Source organism: Phaenicophaeus curvirostris, chromosome 19 (genome assembly GCF_032191515.1).
Source record: "Phaenicophaeus curvirostris isolate KB17595 chromosome 19, BPBGC_Pcur_1.0, whole genome shotgun sequence".
NCBI lineage: Eukaryota > Metazoa > Chordata > Aves > Cuculiformes > Cuculidae > Phaenicophaeus > Phaenicophaeus curvirostris.
In genome coordinates, this window is record NC_091410.1 from 14,087,456 (window position 1) to 14,106,109 (window position 18,654).

The 18,654-nt window shown below is 60.4% G+C and overlaps 1 protein-coding gene across 1 annotated transcript; it reads right to left on the reverse strand.

The window, feature by feature from the left end:
* Positions 1-7,366: 7,366 nt before the first annotated feature.
* SPATA20 (spermatogenesis associated 20) lies at positions 7,367-17,994 on the reverse strand. Its single transcript, XM_069872647.1, has 16 exons — positions 17,933-17,994; positions 16,436-16,573; positions 16,167-16,231; positions 15,642-15,796; positions 15,017-15,160; positions 14,566-14,767; positions 14,356-14,486; positions 14,169-14,273; positions 13,650-13,724; positions 13,236-13,448; positions 12,862-13,054; positions 11,849-12,017; positions 11,242-11,450; positions 10,933-11,132; positions 10,736-10,816; positions 7,367-7,633 (listed from the first exon to the last, which is right to left on the reverse strand). Exons 1-16 carry the CDS (start codon positions 17,962-17,964, stop codon positions 7,463-7,465), a joined length of 2,283 nt encoding a protein of 760 aa, XP_069728748.1. The 5' UTR covers positions 17,965-17,994; the 3' UTR covers positions 7,367-7,462.
* Positions 17,995-18,654: the final 660 nt, after the last annotated feature.

Consider the following 18,654-nt stretch of genomic DNA (forward strand, 5'->3'; position numbering starts at 1 on the left):
CCCCTGTCATTACCATTATATTGCATAACCAGGGAGAAATCTGAATGGAGCTAATGCCCGCGGAGCATGGTGCAGAATATTCATGTTCTGGGAACCAGAACGAGGCAAATGTGAATCTTTATTACCAGTGGAGGTTGTTAAATATTTATATTTTCTGTTTAAGACACGCTGCGACACATGAAACTCAATTAGAATATAACTAAAACCCGTGCTAAATTATAGATAAACAGCAACAAATGAAGGGGAACAGCCTGAGCTCCCCCGAGCACAGAGAGGGGACGAAGGTGGCAGGTCGTGGAGAAGAGGGCAGCCCCACCAACGGCCCCACAGCGATGACCAGCAAGTGAGAACTGGCACAGTGCTGGTTTTCCTCTGCAGGACTAATTTTTTTTTCCCTCAAACATCCTAAAGGAGACCCTCAGGGATGCAGGATGGATGCAAACCACCCTGCGCCTTCACACAGAGCAGCCCCAGCCTCCTCTCTGGTCCCGATGCACCACGAGGACCCCCGAGCCCCCCGCTCCTGGGCTGTGTTTACTTTAATATGAATGCATCTGGTAATAAAAACCACAATGAAAAGGCAAGACAGATGTTAAAGATGTTCTGTTTGAGGCCAAATGCTGCACTGGTGCTGTGCGATGGAAACAGCTGGAGATTTCTGTCCCTCAGCTTGCTGAAGCCAAGCTAAGGATGCGATCGGGGCAGAAAACGAGGGGCTTGAAAGGATTGTGGGGTTAATTCTGTAATTATTTGCTCTAGGAGATGCTTGTCATCGCCGGTGAGGCTGGGGAGCAGGGGAGGCCATGCGGACGTGGGCTTGAAGTGGCTGTTGCCGGGGCTGAGATCAAGCTGAGCCTTGGTGCGATATCCGCAGGGATATTGCTGTGGGCAGACAGACGGACAGGAAGACAGACAGACAGTGCTCCTGGCCCAGACAAGCGTCTTCTCCCTGACCCTGCAGCACCAAAACTCTCAGGATGCTGGGATTTCCCTCAGTGACCTTGCAGGAGCATCCCAGGAGCATCCCACAGGAGCATCCCTCGCTGTTGCCATGGTGACGCGGCTCAGGGGGAGCCTGGGGGCTGCGGGACCCCCACCCCAGCCCTTCCCTCCCCTTGGCTGCCCTGGGACCATCTCAGCCAGAGGGAAGCGCAGGATCAGTCGCAGCGATCAAAGCTGCTGCCCTTCATTAGCAGCGCTAATCAGGACCATCATTAATGCTTGATCGGGGGACCAGAGCAAAAGGACAGACGGACAGGGAGGTGGCATAGAGAGGGGACTGGCTGTCCCCTCTTCAAGCCCTTTGAGCGCAAAGATCCGTGTTTTGCCATCAGATGAAAACCACAGTTTATAGAGCAAAGAAACATACAAAGGTGGGGAAGGGAATTAAAGGTAAATTATGAGTTTGTTGGGTCTCATGAACAGAATCCCTTCCTCCTGCTGCTGACTCTGCTCCCTCAGAGCAGAGGGGTAGGTGTCCAGGGCCCCAGATCTCTCTAATTTGGGATGTGGTGGACATTTTAATGCACTGCTATAAATATTCATGGGCTGCCAGCTATGAAAAAGGACTCTGCCTCCCACCGCATCGCCCTGCCAGGAGGCAGCACGAGGAGACAGACCAAGCCCTCCCTGGTGGCCACAGGACTCAGAAACCCTGGGGGCCACTGGGATACCCCGATTTCACACCAGTGAGCACGCCTGGTTGGTGCACACCTTGCACGTGGCCCAAGCCAGCTTCTGGTTGAACCTCAAACCAGTTTCTCGCAGCCAGGACATCCCTGGTGAGCGCAGGGGCGAGAGTGCCAGCATGGGCCGTGGGCGGCTGTCAAACCCTGTGCTCAAATCCCACAGAGCTGGAGCTCGCGCCTGTCACGGCAGCCTCCAGTCTGCTGAGCTGCAAAAACCCGATGAAAGCCTTGTGCTGAGTTGCAGTTCTGCTTTGCTGGCGTGCATCACCCGAGGGATCACCTGCCACCGGCGCCCACGTCTCCACCTCATCCTCCCAGCACAGGCATCACCACTGCCCTGGCCCCAAAAGCATCATCCCAGAGGGATACATCACCCGTTCTCTGCATTTCTGAACACCTATTGATTCTTCTTTTATGTGCTTCCCCCCAACGCATCGATCCGATTCAGCCTCTGTAATTCAAACTGAATTAGCTGCCTTTAATCCGTGGATAATTGCAACGAGCCCGACTCTGCCTGTCCCAGATTCCCAGGGATGGAGAGGAGAACGCTGGGTCAGGCAGGGATATCCAGGTTCCTCAGTTGTGGGTGAAGCCCCCAAACAAGCCAGCAGGCACCAGCCCTGAGGAACCAGGGGAAGTGGCCACAGGGCAGTGATGCTGCAGCCAGAAACCCAGCTCCTATGGCCAGGGCTCCATCCTGCTATTCCAGCAGGAGATTTGGCCCCAAAGCCTGGGTATCACTACCCAAACACTGCATTCCCTGAGCCCTGTGGTTCCTGATGGGGGTTTCAGCCTTAGCCGATACCATAAAGCGTTGCTACATGCTCCTGCCAGGCTGCAGCACACATGGGGTTAACCCCAAATCCACCCAGCTGTGGAGCAGCCTGGAGCTGTGGATCAGAACCCAGATGAAAAGCAGAGACTGTTCCCTTTTGATTAGCAACCCCCAGAGCCCTCAGCATCTCTCCCCTTTAATTCAGAAGCTCACAAAGCGCCCAAGGCACCGGAGATGCCATCAGCACCTGAGCTGGGAGGCTGGCACAGCGCCCGGGGGACATCCCCATGCTGGAGGAGCCACTGGGGTCCTGGTCTCTCTGTGTGCTCCCAAAACCACCCTCCCACCTGCAAACCCACACCCTCCTCTGCCCTCTGTGAAGCTTTAATTTCAAGTTAACACTTAATTTCAATATAATGCAACAGTTCCCGCGGTCAGTAAATACCAAAATCATATTAAAGGAGGATTAATAGCCGTGTAACAGCCAAGTTTCTATTGCATAACCCATAATAAGCACCCTCCTGCCATGCTGTGGGGGCTGCAGGGCCACCAACCATCCCTTCCCATCCTTCTCAGAAGTGGCCAAGGGTAGCAGTCCCAGGGGGAATAGATGATAGGAATGGTTGGACTCGATGATCCGATGGGTCTTTTCCAACCTGGTGATTCTATGAGATCGCAGCTCCCAGGGAGGAAGGGGACATCTCCAAGGGTTGAAGTTGGTTGAAAACATCAGATCCACAGCAGCAGCTCCTGCTTGGAGGGGCTGAGCATCATGGGGGGGTCCAGGACAACTCACCGCAGCCAGTTCTCCGTGGGACAGTTCACAATGGGGACAAGTCTACCCCTAAGCCTGACTCAAACCGTAACCCTGAGCCTAACCTTAAGCCTAACCGTGACTCTAAGAGCTCCCTGTGGGCAGCTGCCCCATGGAGAGTTGTCCCCTTGTCATGGGGGGATGATGAGCCCCAAAAAGCCTCAGCGTGTGCTTGTGGCCATGGAGCACATGGTGGTTCTGGGAGAGGCCAAGCAGGGGTGGTGGGAGGTTTGGAGAGGAACAGCCAGGACACGTTTTAGTGGGAGGGGAACTGAAGCAGCAGCCAAGACAAATAGAGCCCCCCAAGCTCTTGCACCGCAGCCTGGCGCTGCCCCCAGCTCCCTGGCACCGGTCGGCACAGAAAATCAGTTTAAAAAGAAAAAAAAAAAGTACTTTTTGAGCAAGCGTTGGCCGGCTTCAGCTGCAAATTCACTTGTCAGGAACATTGGAATCGCTGGAGCTGGATGGCGTGAACATCTGCGTGCAGCAAGCGCCGGGGCGGGGGCTCGAGCTGCCTTGCCTGCCAGCCCCACGGATGCGCTGGGGATGCGGAGGAGGGCGGCTGCCACCCACCACGAGCCTCCCAGCCAGCACCCAGCACAAGGGGACCCCAGGGAGCCCCAAGTGCTGCGGGGATGAGGCTGATGCCCAGGGAACTCACCCTGCTGGCTCCACGGCTGCAGGTCCCCTTTGGGTGAACATGGAGGTAACTGGGCTGCACAGCACAAGAGGGGAACCGAGGAGCTCCCCACACCCCCTGCCCTCCTTACTCCTACCTGCCATTGGCTCCACTAACATTTTGGGGTGCAATAGGGCTTTCCCATTGCTTTCAGAGCAGCCACGGCCAGCGCTTCCCAACCTCCTCCTGCATCAGCCCCCAGCTACCCAAACTTGCCTGTTTATGCCCAAACCAACCCTGGGGGGGGGAGCCACTCAGGCAGGAGCAGATTGGGTGCTCAGGTGTCGGCTAATTGGGTGCTCAGGTGTTGGCTAATTGGGTGCTCAGGTGTTGGCTAATTGGCCACCCAAGCGCGGTGCGATGGCTGCTCAGGCGTGAACTGGTTGCGTGCCTGGGTGTGAACTGGGCACTCATGCCCCACGCACCCATGCGGGAACCAACCAGATGCAGAAACCTCATTATTTTCCCAATAAGCCTTCTCAGAGGGGCCAGAAACAGGGATGTCACAGCCCAGTGTGTGTCCCAGAGCGGGGACGGGCTCTGGAGCAGGGTGGGATGCGGGCTTGAGGATGCCCCTCTCCATCCTCCCTCTCCCTCTGATGCAACATCACAAATAAACAACATTCAAAGCCCTGTGTCCTCTTGATGTTGCGGTGACACCAACGGAGATAAAAGCTGAGAGCCTCAGCGCCGGCTTTGCTGGGGAAAATTAATTAGAGGGAAGGCCTCATTAGAGTATCAGGGTGGCTGGAAGGGGCACAACAGGTGTCAGCCTTCCAGGCTGCCTCAGGATGGGGTGCACAGCAGGCACCCACCCCGTAAGAATTAAACATAAAAAAGTTGAAAGGGTGTTTTTTCATTAAAAAAGGGGGGAAAACCTGCTTCCCCTCCTCTGCAGCCGCTGGGGCTCCCAGGCAAGCCCCAATCCCCAAGCAGGGTGATAACCCCCCTGTGCCCTCCAGAGCAGCCTGGTGGCAAACCCAAGTGTCCATGAGGGAAGGTTATTGACAGCATTTTGGGGTTGGTTTTGACAACTCTGCATCTGAGGAGAAGCTCAGGGGGGCATTGGATGGCACCTCCTGCCACCCCGAGCTTCCCCGCCGGCCGGGAAAGGAGGCCTGATGCTGCCCCGTGGTGAGTCCCCCGTGTCCAGTGCCAAAGGAAACATGGGAAAGGGTAAGATAAATGGGTATTGGGAAGTGACACAGGACCCTGGAGCAGCGAGACCTCGTTCCACCAGCCGTGGCTCCCGTTAACACCCCAGATAATGCAGGAAATCAACAGCGTTTGCAGCAAAACCATTGGGTTTGCAATAGGAAAGTAGAGAGGAAGGGAGCATCACCATTAACCGTGGCCAACGAGGAGCAGCACCCATGGGTGCCCCAGCACCCAGCCCTGCCAGGGGACACTCAGGGCACCAGCAAGGGGGTGTTTGCAATGGAACTCAAGAAAAAAGACCCCTTGGGAGGGCCATAAAACCCAAGGGCTGAAGAACTGTGATGTCTCCAGGGATGGGGCAGCCCATGGGGCTGCGCAGGACGGGGCCACTGGTTCCCGGCGGCGAGGAGGAGGCACCGGGAGGAGCAAGGTGCCACCACATCAGTTATTTATTACAGAAAACTTCCCTTCCTTTTCTAGTTTTTCCTTTGAGAGGTGAGCCCAATTCATCCTGACAGAGGTTCACAGCACAGCTCTGCCCAGCGGCTGCTTACAGAGACGCTCCGACAAGCAAGATGATGGGGGAGAAAGGCACCTTGTGCCTGTGCCACGGGGGCTGGTGGCACCAAGAGGAGCTCGGCACGGTGCCCCCAGTGCCACAGCAGCCTGGGGACGGCTGCCACACAGGAGCCTGGCTCCCCCAGTGCCTGCGATGTCCAGGCTTCCCTGGGGTGCTCAGCGCCGGCCCCGCTCTCCGAGGATGCTCTCCTGGCACAGACTCAGCACAGACGCGCTCCGAGGACGGGTGTCAAATCAATCCCTGCAGCAGAGATGCCAAGTTTAAAAAACACACACCAAAAAAAAAAAAACTCAAAAAAACCCGAGCAAAGCAGCCAGCCATCTGCCAAACCAGCAGTTTTCAGCTGGATTTCCAGAAACACTTCAGCTTTTAAATCCAGGAGAGGAGAGAATATAAACCCCCTCCTCTTCCACAAGCACAGAAAGCATTCACAAGATGAGGTGCAAGATTCCTCTCTGAGTTCAAAGGCTTTTCTCCTGGCCAGTTCCCCCAGATCCTGGCACAAGCCTCTGGAAAGCCGGTGGGCAGCGCGGCTCAGAGTCGCTTCGTGCCAGAGACCGGAGTGGGGGCTGTGGGGCTGGGGGAGCCCCTGGGTGGCAGAGCGATGCTGGAAGCACTGTACTTGCTTGTTTGGAGGAGGACAAGGGATGAGGAGGAGGAAAGGGAGTGTAAAGTTGATGCTGCAGCAAAGGGAGCTTGTGTGGTTGGAAACAACACCCCGTCTGTGCCGGGGTGGGTTACCTCTCCCCGCTCGGCACACAGGGATGCCAAGACCTGGCAGCACCAACCCCACGGCTGGTGTCTCAGAGGTGAGACCCTCAGACCTCGGCTTTGCTGGAAGAGATCAGAGCAAACACCTCCTTCCACAAACGCTGGCTGAAAGATGTTTTTAGGGGTTATTTCTTGGGCCGTCATTGAAACTTTCTGCGAGCAGAGGCAGGAGCCAGGCTGGGGAGCCGCAGCCCTAAGCATCCTGGCTGGCACCACCCAGCCTAGAGAAACAGCTCCAACCAACCCCCCCACTGCCCGCCCCTGCCTGATGCGCCCACAGGGATGCTCAGGACCAGCTCTCGGGGTCCCCAGCCCTGGCACCTGCCCCCCCCCCTCAGCCACCCCAGCTCCAGCGGAGCCCCCCACCTCGCCACAGGTCCCAGGGGATGCAGGCACTGACCTTTTACAGTAAAAACAAGACCCTGCAAAGCGCTTTCTCAAGCTGTACCAGGTCTCGGCACCCCCGGTAAAGCCAGCACGAGGCGCTGAGCTGTTTGGAAGCGCTTACGCTGGGTCTTGTGGCTCATTTTCACCAGCTGCGGGAATCAGCAGGTTTTTTGCATGCACCATATATTAACTTAATGTATGTCACAATCCACCCTGTAATGGAAAAACACCGCAGCTGTTGTAACCGGTAACACATTCAAAAGCACTCGAGTCCCAAGTTCTCCAGGTGCCTTTGACAACATTACCCCCAGTTGCCATAGGAACCCTAACAGTTTTCCCATCTGACTCCTCCATTAAGGCTGGGATTTAGATTTCGTTTTCCTCGGCGAGGAGCGAGCACGTGCGCAGGGGGAGATGCTGCTCCGGGTCTCGGGGCACCGGAGCCGTGGACGCTGGCCGAGCAGCGGGGCAGGCAGGGGAGGGCGCAGCCAAGAACCATCCAGGAGGCAGCGGATGCCCAGCGTGGCTTTATTACGGGTCTCTCCCTGCTGCCAGGCTGGCAGGACAGACCTGCCCCCTCGCCTTCCCGCAGGCGCAGGGGCCGAGGGGCTCACGGGCTGAGCATCCCCCGCAGCTCCTGGGCCGAGGTGACGGGCAGGGAGCAGGTGAAGTTGCTGCAGACGTAGGCGGTGGCTTTCCCATCCTTCCTCTCCAGGGACGCGAGGAAAGGCAACTGGCGGTAGAGGAACCCGGTGGTGTCTCCATCTGCCAGCATCAGCACCTGCCGGAGAAGGAGCCGGGAGAGCTGGGGAGCGCAGCCAGCGCCAGCTGGTCCTTCCCTGCCCGCCACCACGCCAAGCGCTCGAATGAAAATGGGGGGGACAGGGGACCGAGGGGACCCCGCCAGCCCTCTGCCACGTCCCCATCGTGTCTGTGCCCCAGGGAGCACGGCCCATACCTGCTCTGCCTCCCTTCTCCCCAGCAGCTGGGGACGGAGCAAGGGGCCAGCACGCACTGGGCTGGAGAGGGGCTGCCGGCGCCAGGCAGCAACCTGGGGACCCCGATACCCAGCACTGCCCCCCGTCCCACCCTAGCCCAGCTCCTCCTGCCCTCCAAACGCTTCCTAAGCCCCTCGGACACGGGCAAGCAGCGGGGCAGGGGCTCTTGGGCTGAAATGGAAGCACCAGCCAGGGGTGGAGATGGGGCTGCCACGATAATTAGCTTTTCAGAAAGGGAAAATGTTTGTAAAAGCCTCAGGGCTTGCAGGAGCTGGCAGGGAGCCCTGTGTCCACACAGTGCAGCCCCTTCCCAGGCCAAAGGCAGGAGGGATCCTGCTGCTGGAGCACACGGGTGCCCCTCGCGTCCCATCCCACAGCCGTCTCTCGCCCGCGCCCAGCCCTGCACGGTGCCCGCTGAGCACCAACATGCTCATCACGTACTGGGGCTACTCGTGCTGCTACCACCGTGCGACACTGACACCAAACACTGTCGCCTTGGCTCCCAGGGCCCGTTCCAGCTCCGAGCGGTGGCCACACGCCTCCCACCACGGCACCGCAGCCTCTGCCACCGAGGTCAGGAGCAAAGCCAGCACTGACACCCACCAGGGATGCCCGTGCAGCCTCCCCCGTGCTTGGCAAGGGCTGCCCTCACCCCTCATGTCCCCAGGGTGTCCCCACACCCTCAAACCCTTGCACTGGGGTCCCATCATGCCCCATCACCTGCTCTGCACCTGCCCTGACCCAGCTCTGGCTCAGCCACCTCCCTGCCTCCCTCCTGCCTGTGCCACCCTCCTCGCCTGTGTCTGGAATTAATTCCAGGAGTGATTAATTACCAATTCATGTCCAATCTGAAATTCATTATTCATTTTTCTCACAAGCTCCCCAAGGTCCTCTGGCGGGGCCAGGAGGAAGGCGAGTGGCAGGCAGCAGAGGAGATAATGGGATCCTTCCTAATTACCCTAAAGACCATTAAGAGGGCAGGGATCTGTACCAGGAGCAGGATCCAACCCCAACAGGGGAGCAGGCGCTAGGATCGCCCCTGGAGCCCTCGCACCCCACAGCCTGCGGCAAAAGGCTCCAGCGGTGCAGGGTCCCGCTGAACCCGCAACCTCAATGCCGTCGTATCAGCAGCATCTCATTACAGCAAGGAGTTCAATGTCGGATTTGTAAGGAATTAATTACTAGAACGACCTAATTAATTGTGTTCCTGCAGATGAGCCTGGCCCCCAGCACCCCGCTGGCACCCGAGGAGGGCGGTGGCAGGGGACACGGCCATGACGTTCGCCCAAAGCTGCTGCGTCCCTGGGGTGGGTGAGCACGGAATGCTCTGCCTGGGGCTGCTTCCCAGGGTGGGGAAGCTGGGGAGCAGCTGGAGCGGGGTGGGAAAAGGAGCAGCCTGGGAAGAGGGATGGCTGCAGGGCGAGCGCTTTGCCCTGTTCAAGACCCCGGAGTTGCCAGCTGCTTCTCCCCCTGGAGCCTGCGTGGGCGCAGGGCACCGACGGCTCAACCAGCTACACGAGTGGGAGCAGGTTGTTCGAAGCAGCGCTGGGCTCCCCGCTGCCACCGCAGCATTTCCCATCCCTGCAAAGTGGGTCACCGGTAATCCTTCAAAAGGAGAGTGGAAGAGCACGGGAGCAGCGGCCTCGCACGTGGCATGGGGACCAGACACCGTGGGGACGGCGCAGGGAGGGCCAGGAGCTGCGTCCCCAACCCATGCTCCTGAGCAGAAGTTGTGACCCTCCTCCAACAGCGGCGTTCAACACCACGGGGCACACCGGCAAAGGTCGGGGATGATACCCTCTGTGGGCTGAGCTAATGAATCCCTGCAAAGAATCCACGCTGACAGTCCAGCCCGTCCCAGTTCACCCCAGCCAGGGTTACAGAGCAGAACCAGTGCCTTGGCCCCAGCACCAGCTCCCCACGTATCACGCCACTGAGGGCCAGACCCTGGCACCAGGACCCCAGCAGGCAGGCAGGGAGGAATCCGTTCCAGAGGCTGAAACGCTGCATCTCCTCACCCCTAGCCCAGCCCCACTTCCCTTGGCTTGACAGCCAGCTCTGCCCAGGGCAGGAATTCTGCTGAACAAACGTGATGGGCACCAGCTGCTGTGCCACCCTCGCCCGCCAGCTCTGTGGTCAGCAAACAGCTCCGTCCCCGAGATATTTGGCTCCTCTGTGGGATGCACCGAGTGACGCAGCTCTAAGCAGGGCCATGGATGAGCAGAGCGAGGCGGTAACCCCGGCACGCAGCGACAACGCAGCTGGGGACAAAGCTTTTTGGAAAAGCCAGCCCCTGCCAGGCAGGGGGACCCGCAGGCGGAGCGAGGCACTGCCCTGGCACTTCCCAGGGCTGCAAGGGTGGCTCCAGGCACAAGGGGACCCAGCCCCTGGCTGAGTCTGCACTGGGTACGACACATCCACGCCCAGCGTGACACATCCGCACCAAACACGACACATCCATGCTGGATCTGAAGGTTTTCCCTCGGGAGAGCGGCGCCGGGGCTGCTGGGCTCGGGTTGAGAGCAGTGTAAGCAGCGAGCAGCAACAGCAGCCGCTCCCAGGGCTGGGTTGGCAGCGCCCTGTGCCGCAGCGAGGGCTGCGGGGGCTCAGCCGGAGGTTACGCAGAAAGGATAGGAATCTGGGTTCCCAGAGGGAGGCAGGGTGGAGGAGGAGGATGGATGCTACAACTGCAGTGGGAGGAAGGACAATTTTACCCCATCCCTGGAGGGGTTCAAGGCCAGGTTGGATGGGGCTTTGACCCCCTGATCCATGGGAGGTGTCCCTGCCCATGGCTGGGGTGGGACTGGATGGGCTGTGAGGTCCCTTCCAACCCAACCCACTCCACGATTCTATGAAGGCAGCGCAGGCAGGGCCGGCACCTCTACCTTGTTTGGGCTGAAGACGGAGTGCACGCAGCGCAGCATCTCCTTCGTGTCTTCTCCTTGGGGGTCCCCGCAGATCACGACCTGTCCAGGGAGAGCGTAGAGGCAGGAGGGAGGAAGCAGAGAGCTGTGACTGCAGCCACACCAGCACCGGGAACCCTCCCTGTGGCAGGTCCCGTAGGGGACCAAGGAGCCCATACCTGTTTGAGGGTGTGATGGAAGAGAGCAGTGGCCCGGGCCATCTCTGGCAGGCTTATCGGGATCTTCCGCAGCCTCTCCGAGAAGGCAGCCAAGATCTGCCCGGCTTTTTCCACCCACTCCGTACGGCCGGAGTAACAAGCCGCTCGGAGCAGGTTTGTGACGGTGACAGAGTTGGCGGTGGGCTCTGCTCCGTCTTGGTCTGCAGGGGACAACAGCTCCTCCATCAGCGCAGTGTCCCCCCACCCCACAGCTCGGTCCCCCAGACAGGCATCACCCCATGCGGAGCGTGGCCGCGTCCCCGAGCTCACCATCCTTCAGGCGCAGGAGCAGGGAGGGATCGCCAGCCTCGCTGGAGAAGTATGCAAAGCCACTGGGGTCCCAGAAGAGCTTGTCTTGCGTGTGCTGGAGCTCCAGGGCCCACTCCAGCCAGCCCTGCTCCAGCGAGGCTTCGTACAGGTCTAAGAGAGCCTGGATGACGAAGACGTAATCCTGCAGGAAGCCCTGGATGGGCACAGCGCTGCAGATGGGGAGGAAGCATCAGGGTCTCTGTGCTGGCCAGGTGGGGAATGCCCAGCAGAGCCCTGCCCAAGGAGATGCCACCTCAGAGTTCAGGCCAAGACACCAGCAGCAGCGCCAAGACACTGGAGCTCAACCCCAGGTTTCTGTGCAGCAGGGGAGGGCAGGGGAAGGCTCCTGACAGCTTTGAAGATGAGGAATGGAAAAGGATTTGACCCCAATTCCTCCTCGCTGGGTGGGGGGCACTAATCCACCCCAAACTGCACCAGAAGCAAACAGCCTCCCTCCCTCCGAGTTCAGCCCTGCCTAGAGGGGAGGAAGATGGGGACCACGAGGTGCCTGGGCAGCACCTATGGGGTGGCCCGCTGGTCTCTAGACCCTTTCTGTCCCACCGCTCACCTCTGCTCCACCGTGTTGTCCTTGCCCCGGTAGCAGCTCCGCAGCAGCCTCCCGCTGGCAGGGTTGAAAAGGTGTCTCTGCAGGAAGGCAGCTGCCTGCACAGCCCGGCTCACGTAGTCCTGCCTGCCCAGGGCCACCCCAGCCTGGGCAAAGCCCGAGATCATCAGCCCTGCACAGGCACAGACACCGGGACAAGGCGCTCAGGGTGAAGTTCATCCTCTCTGACGTCTGAGAAGGTCAGGGCTCAGTCAACTGCTCTTCTGCTCAGTTCAAACCACTCAGGAAGGCACTCACAGTGGCCAAAGTGAAAGACAGAGCACTGAGAGGCCAGCGAGAACTGAGCTTTTGCTTCTGGGCAGAAACAAGAAGAGCAGGGGTGGCTGCCCCATCCCTGGAGGGGTTCAAGGGAGGCTGGATGGGGCTTGGAGCCCCTGAGCCATGGGAGGTGTCCCTGCCCATGGCAGGGGTGGGACTGGGTGGGCTGTGAGGTCCCTTCCAACCCAAACCATTCCATGATTCTATGATTCTATAAGCAGAGTCATCCTGTTGGCAGGACATGGTTACTCCAGCTCATGCCGCCTCCAGACTCAGCTACCCAGGCATTTACTGCTGGGAGCAGTAGGACACATGGACAGATGGTGGACAGACAGACACAGAGCCGTGGTCCCCCTGTTCATGCAGCGGTGGAGATGAGTTCTGCACCCTGCCTGGGTCCCAAATCCATCCCCAGCTCAGCGCCCTTCCTCAGAGCCCAACCTGAGGGAGCTGGAAGGAGCCAGGCGAAGAGTTTTGCTGCTCTCTGCTGGCAACAGGGGAAGAAAACAAAACTGGGGTGATACCTCGACCCTTGGCAGGACTGGAGCCGCTTCCCCCAGGTGCTCCCACAGCCCCAGACCCCAGCTCAGCCACCTCCTCCCTGTCCAGTTCCAGCAGGACCCATTGCTAACCCCCCCCCCAGATCCTTCTGGCCCTGAGGAGGGGTCACACACCCCCGGAGCTGAGCCACCTCTCACCGTTCCACGCCGCCAGCATCTTGGTGTCCAGGTGTGGGCGCGGGCGCTGTGCCCGGGCTGCCGCCAGCCTGCTCCGGCCCTCCCGCAGCAGCACATCCAGCTGCCCCAGCTCCAGCCTGAAGCGCTGCGCCGTCAGCTCCGGGGAGCTCTGTGCAATGAGGACGTTCTTGCCCTTCAGCTCCTGGTGAGGGTCCTGGAAGGAGAACCCCGCTCTAGGAAAACCACCAGGCTGAGGAGGGTTTGGACCCTGCGTGCTTTGGGTACCTGTTCTGCCCTCCCACCATGCCCAGGGCTGCAGGACCCCCAGCGATGCTCCGGGTACCAGCTCCCCCATCGATATTCCCAGGACCAGGTAGGTCTTTGTTCTCCCCCACCTTCCTAGGGTCCACGTTGCCGGTCTCCTTCACTCCATAGTGGTGCATGAAGACATCTCCTAGGGTCGTCCCCTCTGCAGCCCCCTCGACAGGGTCAGGAAGGAGAGCTCGGATTTCCTCAGCTGCCCACACACAGAAAGCTCCTTCTCGCTTCTCTTCGGATGTGGTGGTCGGGTAGGAATCTGCATCTTCTGCGCTGTAGAAACCTCCTGCCTGGGAACAGAGCATCAGAGAGATCCTCCAGGCACCGGGACAGTCCTTTCCCCTCACTCCCCATCGTTGCTGGGCTGGCAGCATGGCCAGTGGCTCCTGGCAGGGCTCAGCTGGGAAGGGACAGAGGGAAAAGCAGCCCTGAGCCGCATCCCAGGGCAGGGTAAGCAGCTCCGTTCGGTCCAGCTCAGGGAACAACCCTACCTGGTCACTCAGGTCCCGCGAGACGTAGAGCAGGATGTCCTGGCCAACGTCGGCAAAGAATTCATCGCCCGAGATCTGCAGGAGGCACGGGGTGGATGTCAGTGTCACCAGGGGCAGAGGGAAGGTGAGAGACACAGCGAGAAGTAATAAGTGATTCTGATTAAAAGACACATTTGAATGGCCAGGGATTTAAAACGTAGGATGGATTCAGGGTAAGATGTCTGATAGAAACCCGTGGGCGCTGGAGAGCAGAGTTACGCCAAGCTCAGAGCAGCAGCACGTCTGCTGACTCCTGCAAAGCCCAGCCAGGATGTTCCCTCCCCAGCGCTCAAAGCCCTGGGGCTGCCCTGTCACAGCTTGGCACCACGGTCCTGTCCAGATGAAGCCCAGCGTGGGATCGCTCCACGTTCATGGGGTGAGCAACACCTTGGGGAACAGGCTTTGAAGCAGCTCCCCAAACGAAGCCAGCCCTCTGCGTGCCAAGTGAACCCTCCGTGCAGAGGGAACCTATGGCCATACCTGAAAGGCTCTGCTGTACGCAGCTGCCAGCTGGCCCTGGTCGTACAGCATCTTCTCGAAGTGAGGAACGTGCCAGTGCTGGTCAGTGGAGTAGCGGTGAAACCCCTGCAAGGACCAAGCAGACACGTCTCCAGCACACGTCTCCACCCCATGCCTCCTGCTTTTACCCCCAAGGCTGTCCTCGTACCTGACCGACATGGTCATGGATGCCCCCATGGGCCATCATCCTGAGGGTATGAAGAGCCATCTGCAGCGCCCGGCAACCTTCAGGAGTTGTTCTGTGCAGGGCCCAGTACGTGAAGAGGAAATTCAAATTCACTGAAAGACACGGAGAAAGCGTGAGGTGTGGGGTGGGCTCTGCCCCACGGCGGGGACCAGCAGCAGAGCCCGGACTGACCTGGGGTGGGGAACTTGGGGGATTTGGAAAAGCCCCCGTAGTCCTCATCATAGGAGTTGGAGAGCTGCTGGAAACACGTGGCCATGACCTCTTTGGAGGGTGGGGGTGAGTCCTGGCCCTGCACACAGATCTCAGACACATGCCGCAATGCTTCCAGGATCTTCTGGCTGTTCTCCAACAGGGCATCTTTGTTCTCCTTCCACTAGGACGCAGAGTAAGAAAATTAGTTCTTCCATAATTTCTCTTTCTACTCCCTGCATTGCTCCAGCCCAAACTGCACCTTCAGTCCTCTGTCCCCATCCCCAGAGCAGTTCCAACCCATCTCTAACCCAGAAAGAGCCTTGAGGTTCTCTGAGCCACTGTTTCTCATGACTCCATCTCCTAACCCAGCCACCCATCAAGCCCAGACCCACCTGTGCAGCTCCTCTGGCTGAGCACTCCTGCTCCGTACCTGCTCTGCAATCCGCAGCAGCACAGTCCGAAAGCCAACGCGATGAACTCCGTCCTCAGGAGGGAAGTATGTGCCCCCAGCAAAGGGCTTGAGGTCTGGAGTCAGCCAGACGCTCATCGGCCAGCCACCTCCACCGCTGGTGGCCTGAAAGGCAGGTCACAGAGGCACCGAGGTCACGCACGAGGCACCGAGGTCACGCACGAGGCACCGAGGTCACGCACGAGGCACCCCCTGCTCTGCTCTCCTTGCACACGCATCACTTGAGGGAAGACGCGTGCTTCTCTCCATCCTTGAGATGGTGCATGGCCCCATCCAGACCTCCCCACATACTGGTTCCTCTTGCCTGAGGAATCGCAATCACGGAATGCTTTGGGTTGGAATCTGCTCTAAGGTCTCCCCCCACAGCCTTCTCTTCACACAGAATCACACAGAATCACACACAGAATAACCAGGTTGGAAGAGACCCACCGGATCATCGAGTCCAACCGTTCTCCAGGCAGAGCAGAGAGGCAGAATCCCCTCTCTCTCACCTGCTGGTCCCACGGCTTTGGATGCAGCCCAGGACACCGTGAATCTCATCCTGAGAGAGTCAGAGCCTCCCAAGCCCTGCCCGTTGCCCCCTCACCTGCACAAAGGTCATGTACACTTTGTCCACATCTGGCCGCTCCTCACGATCCACTTTGATGCACACAAAGTTCTTGTTCATAATCTCCCCGATCTCCTCGTTCTTGAAGGATTCCTCCTCCATCACATGGCACCAGTGGCAGGTGGAGTATCCAACTGAAAAGAAGCCCAGGTGAGTGAGGAGAGGCTTCTGCAGGGAGCAGGACGCGTTATGAGGAGATGGCTCAGCGGTGGGACCTCCTGCCATGGGGAAAAGCTCCCCATGGAGAAGAGGCAGAGGAGAAAGGCCTCCTGCGAGCACGGAGGCTTGCAGGGACTCCTGGGCTCTCCAGCTCTTGCTCCTAAGAAGTGGGAAGGACTCTGGTAGCCAGAAGGATCTTGGATGCAGCCCATCTTCACAGAACGAGTGCCCAGAGTCCATCCCTACCCCCGCAGGCATTCACACACCAGCTCAGGACACAGCCTGGCTCATCCAATCGCCTCCTGAACAACACACAGCAACATAAAACATGCAGTTTCTGGTTACCTGACAGGAATATCAGCTTGTTTTCTTTCCTGGCTTTATCAAAGGCTTCCTGGCCCCAAGGGTACCTGTGGGGAGAAGACAAGAAAGGAGCTTCAGTGGTCCCCGCTGGCAGGATCCGTGGGATCCTCTGAGCTGCCCGAGAACCTGCTGTTGGTGGAGCGTGGTCAGGGCAGACAGGGACACGACTGGCTCAGGAGCGTGGACACTGTGAACCCCACAGGGAGTTCGGAAGAGGAGATGGACACGAGGAGAGCACCAGCCACTCTTACCAGTCCACAGGGTTGTGAGCGTGCTGCAGGAGGTACGGGGACTTCTCCTTAACGAGGCGGTTGGTGTGACCGGGGATGCTGGGGGGGGCGGCTGTCCCCCCCGTGGCCATGGTCAGGCTCCCCTTTAGAAACACGCACCTGCAACAGCAAACGGGCTCATCCTCGCCTTGCGCTGCCCTGGAGAGAGCCCCGACACCCCAGAACCCCAGAGCTGTGACACCCTAGAGCCCCAACACCCCATCCCAGAGCTGTGACACCCCAGAGCCCCAACACCCCATCCCAGAGCTGTGACACCCCAGAGCCCCAGAGCTGTGACACCCTAGAGCCCCGACAACCCATCCCAGAGCTGTGACACCCTAGAGCCCCAACACCCCATCCCAGAGCTGCGACACCCCAGAGCCCCGACACCCCATCCCAGAGCTGCGACACCCCAGAGCCCCGACACCCCATCCCAGAGCTGGGCTCAGATGCGCAGGGATGCAGGAGGGGGCCCAGGGATGCAGGAGGGGGTGCAGGGATGCAGGGATACAGGAGGGGATGCAGGAGGGGGTGCAGGGGTGCAGGGATGCAGGAGGGGACACAGGAGGGGGCGCAGGGATGCAGGGATGCAGGAGGGGACGCACGAGGGGGCGCAGGGATGCAGGAGGGGAGTTTTAAAGTCATGCAGGGGGTACAGGGAGGATTCAGGGGAATGCAGGAGGGATGTAGGGAGGATTTTGGAGGGATTCGGGGGGGTCCAGGAAAAATACGGGTGATTGCAGGATAAGTTGGGGGATGTGGGAAGTGCAGGGAGGACACGGGGGATACAGAAGGGGTGCAGGGAGGATTCGGGGGGGTTCGGGGTCACAGGGCGGATTTAGGGGAGATACAGGAAGGGTTGTGGTGATGCAGGGGTGGGTTCAGGGGCTGGTGGGAAGGGCGGGGAGGAGGAAGGGGCACAGGTGGGGTGCAGGGCGGTGCAGGGGGGCTCAGGGGCTGCAGTGTTAATCAGGCAGTGCAGGAGAGGCATGGGGGGGAGCTCAGGGGGTGCAGGAGGGGTATCAGGGGGTGCCCAGGATGCGCAGGGGAAGCTCGAGCTGGGCAGTAGAGGTATGCGGGGAGCTCAGGCGGTGCGGGGGGGGGGCTCGGGCGGTGCAGGGGGGGGGGTCAGGCAGTTGGGGGGGAGCTCGGGGGGGGCTCGGGCCGTGCAGACGGGGCTCGGGCGGTGCAGGGGGGAGCTCAGGCGGTGCGGGGGGGGCTCAGGCGATGCAAAGGGGGGTCGGGCGGTGCAGGGGGGAGCTCAGACGGTGCAGGGGGGAGCTCAGGCAGCTGGGGGGGAGCTCAGGCGGTGCGGGGGGGAGCTCGGGCAGTGCCGGGGGAGGCTCAGGCGGTGCAGGGGGGAGCTCAGGAGGTGCAAAGGGGGCTCAGGCGATGCCCAGAGGGGCTCAAGCGGTGCAGGGGGCGCTCGGGAAGGCGGAGCAGCCGCAGAGGCGCCCCCGGTGCCGCCCCCCCCGGTACCTGCGGGCCCGGCGCAGCAGCGCCCCGAGCATGGCGGGGGGGGCGGAGCTGCCGCTCCCCGTCACCGCTCCGGGGCCGCCCCCCACCCCCACCCCGGGCCGGTCCCACCCCCCCGGGCCGGTCCCACCCCCCAGTCCCGCCCCCCCCCCCGTTCAGCCGCACACCGGGTCGCTCAGAGCAGTTTATTGTCTCGCAGCAGCCGCGTCCCCCGCCCGGGGAGCACGGGGCGGGGGGGGGGGTCCCCATCTCCCCCAGCCTCTCCCCCAGCTCAGAGCCCCCCCCCCATCCGAGGGTCCCGTCCAGCTGTGGGAAAGGGTTTGGGGACCCTGCCTGCAGCTCCTTGGGGCGGGGGGGGGGGCACAAACCAGCCCGGGGAGCCCAGGAAAGGGGCACGGGGAGGGGGTCCCCATCTCCCCCAGCTTGTCTGCCCCAGGCTCAGAGCCCCCCCCCCCCCCCCCCGGCAGCAGGCGAGGAGCAGGGTGGCTCTGCCTGCAGGTCCCTGGGGCTGGGGGCAACAGCCAGCCAAGAGGGGACCCACAGGGAGGGGGGTCCCCGACTGCCCCCCAGCCCCAGCTCAGAGCCCCCCAGCAGCACACGAGGAGGTGGGAGCCCTTCCAGCAGCTCGGGGGGGGGCAGCAAGCAGGGTGGGTGCGAGGGGCAGGGGAGCACAGGGAGGGGGCTCCCCAGCTCCCCCAGCCCCTTGTAGCCCTGAGCTCGGAGCC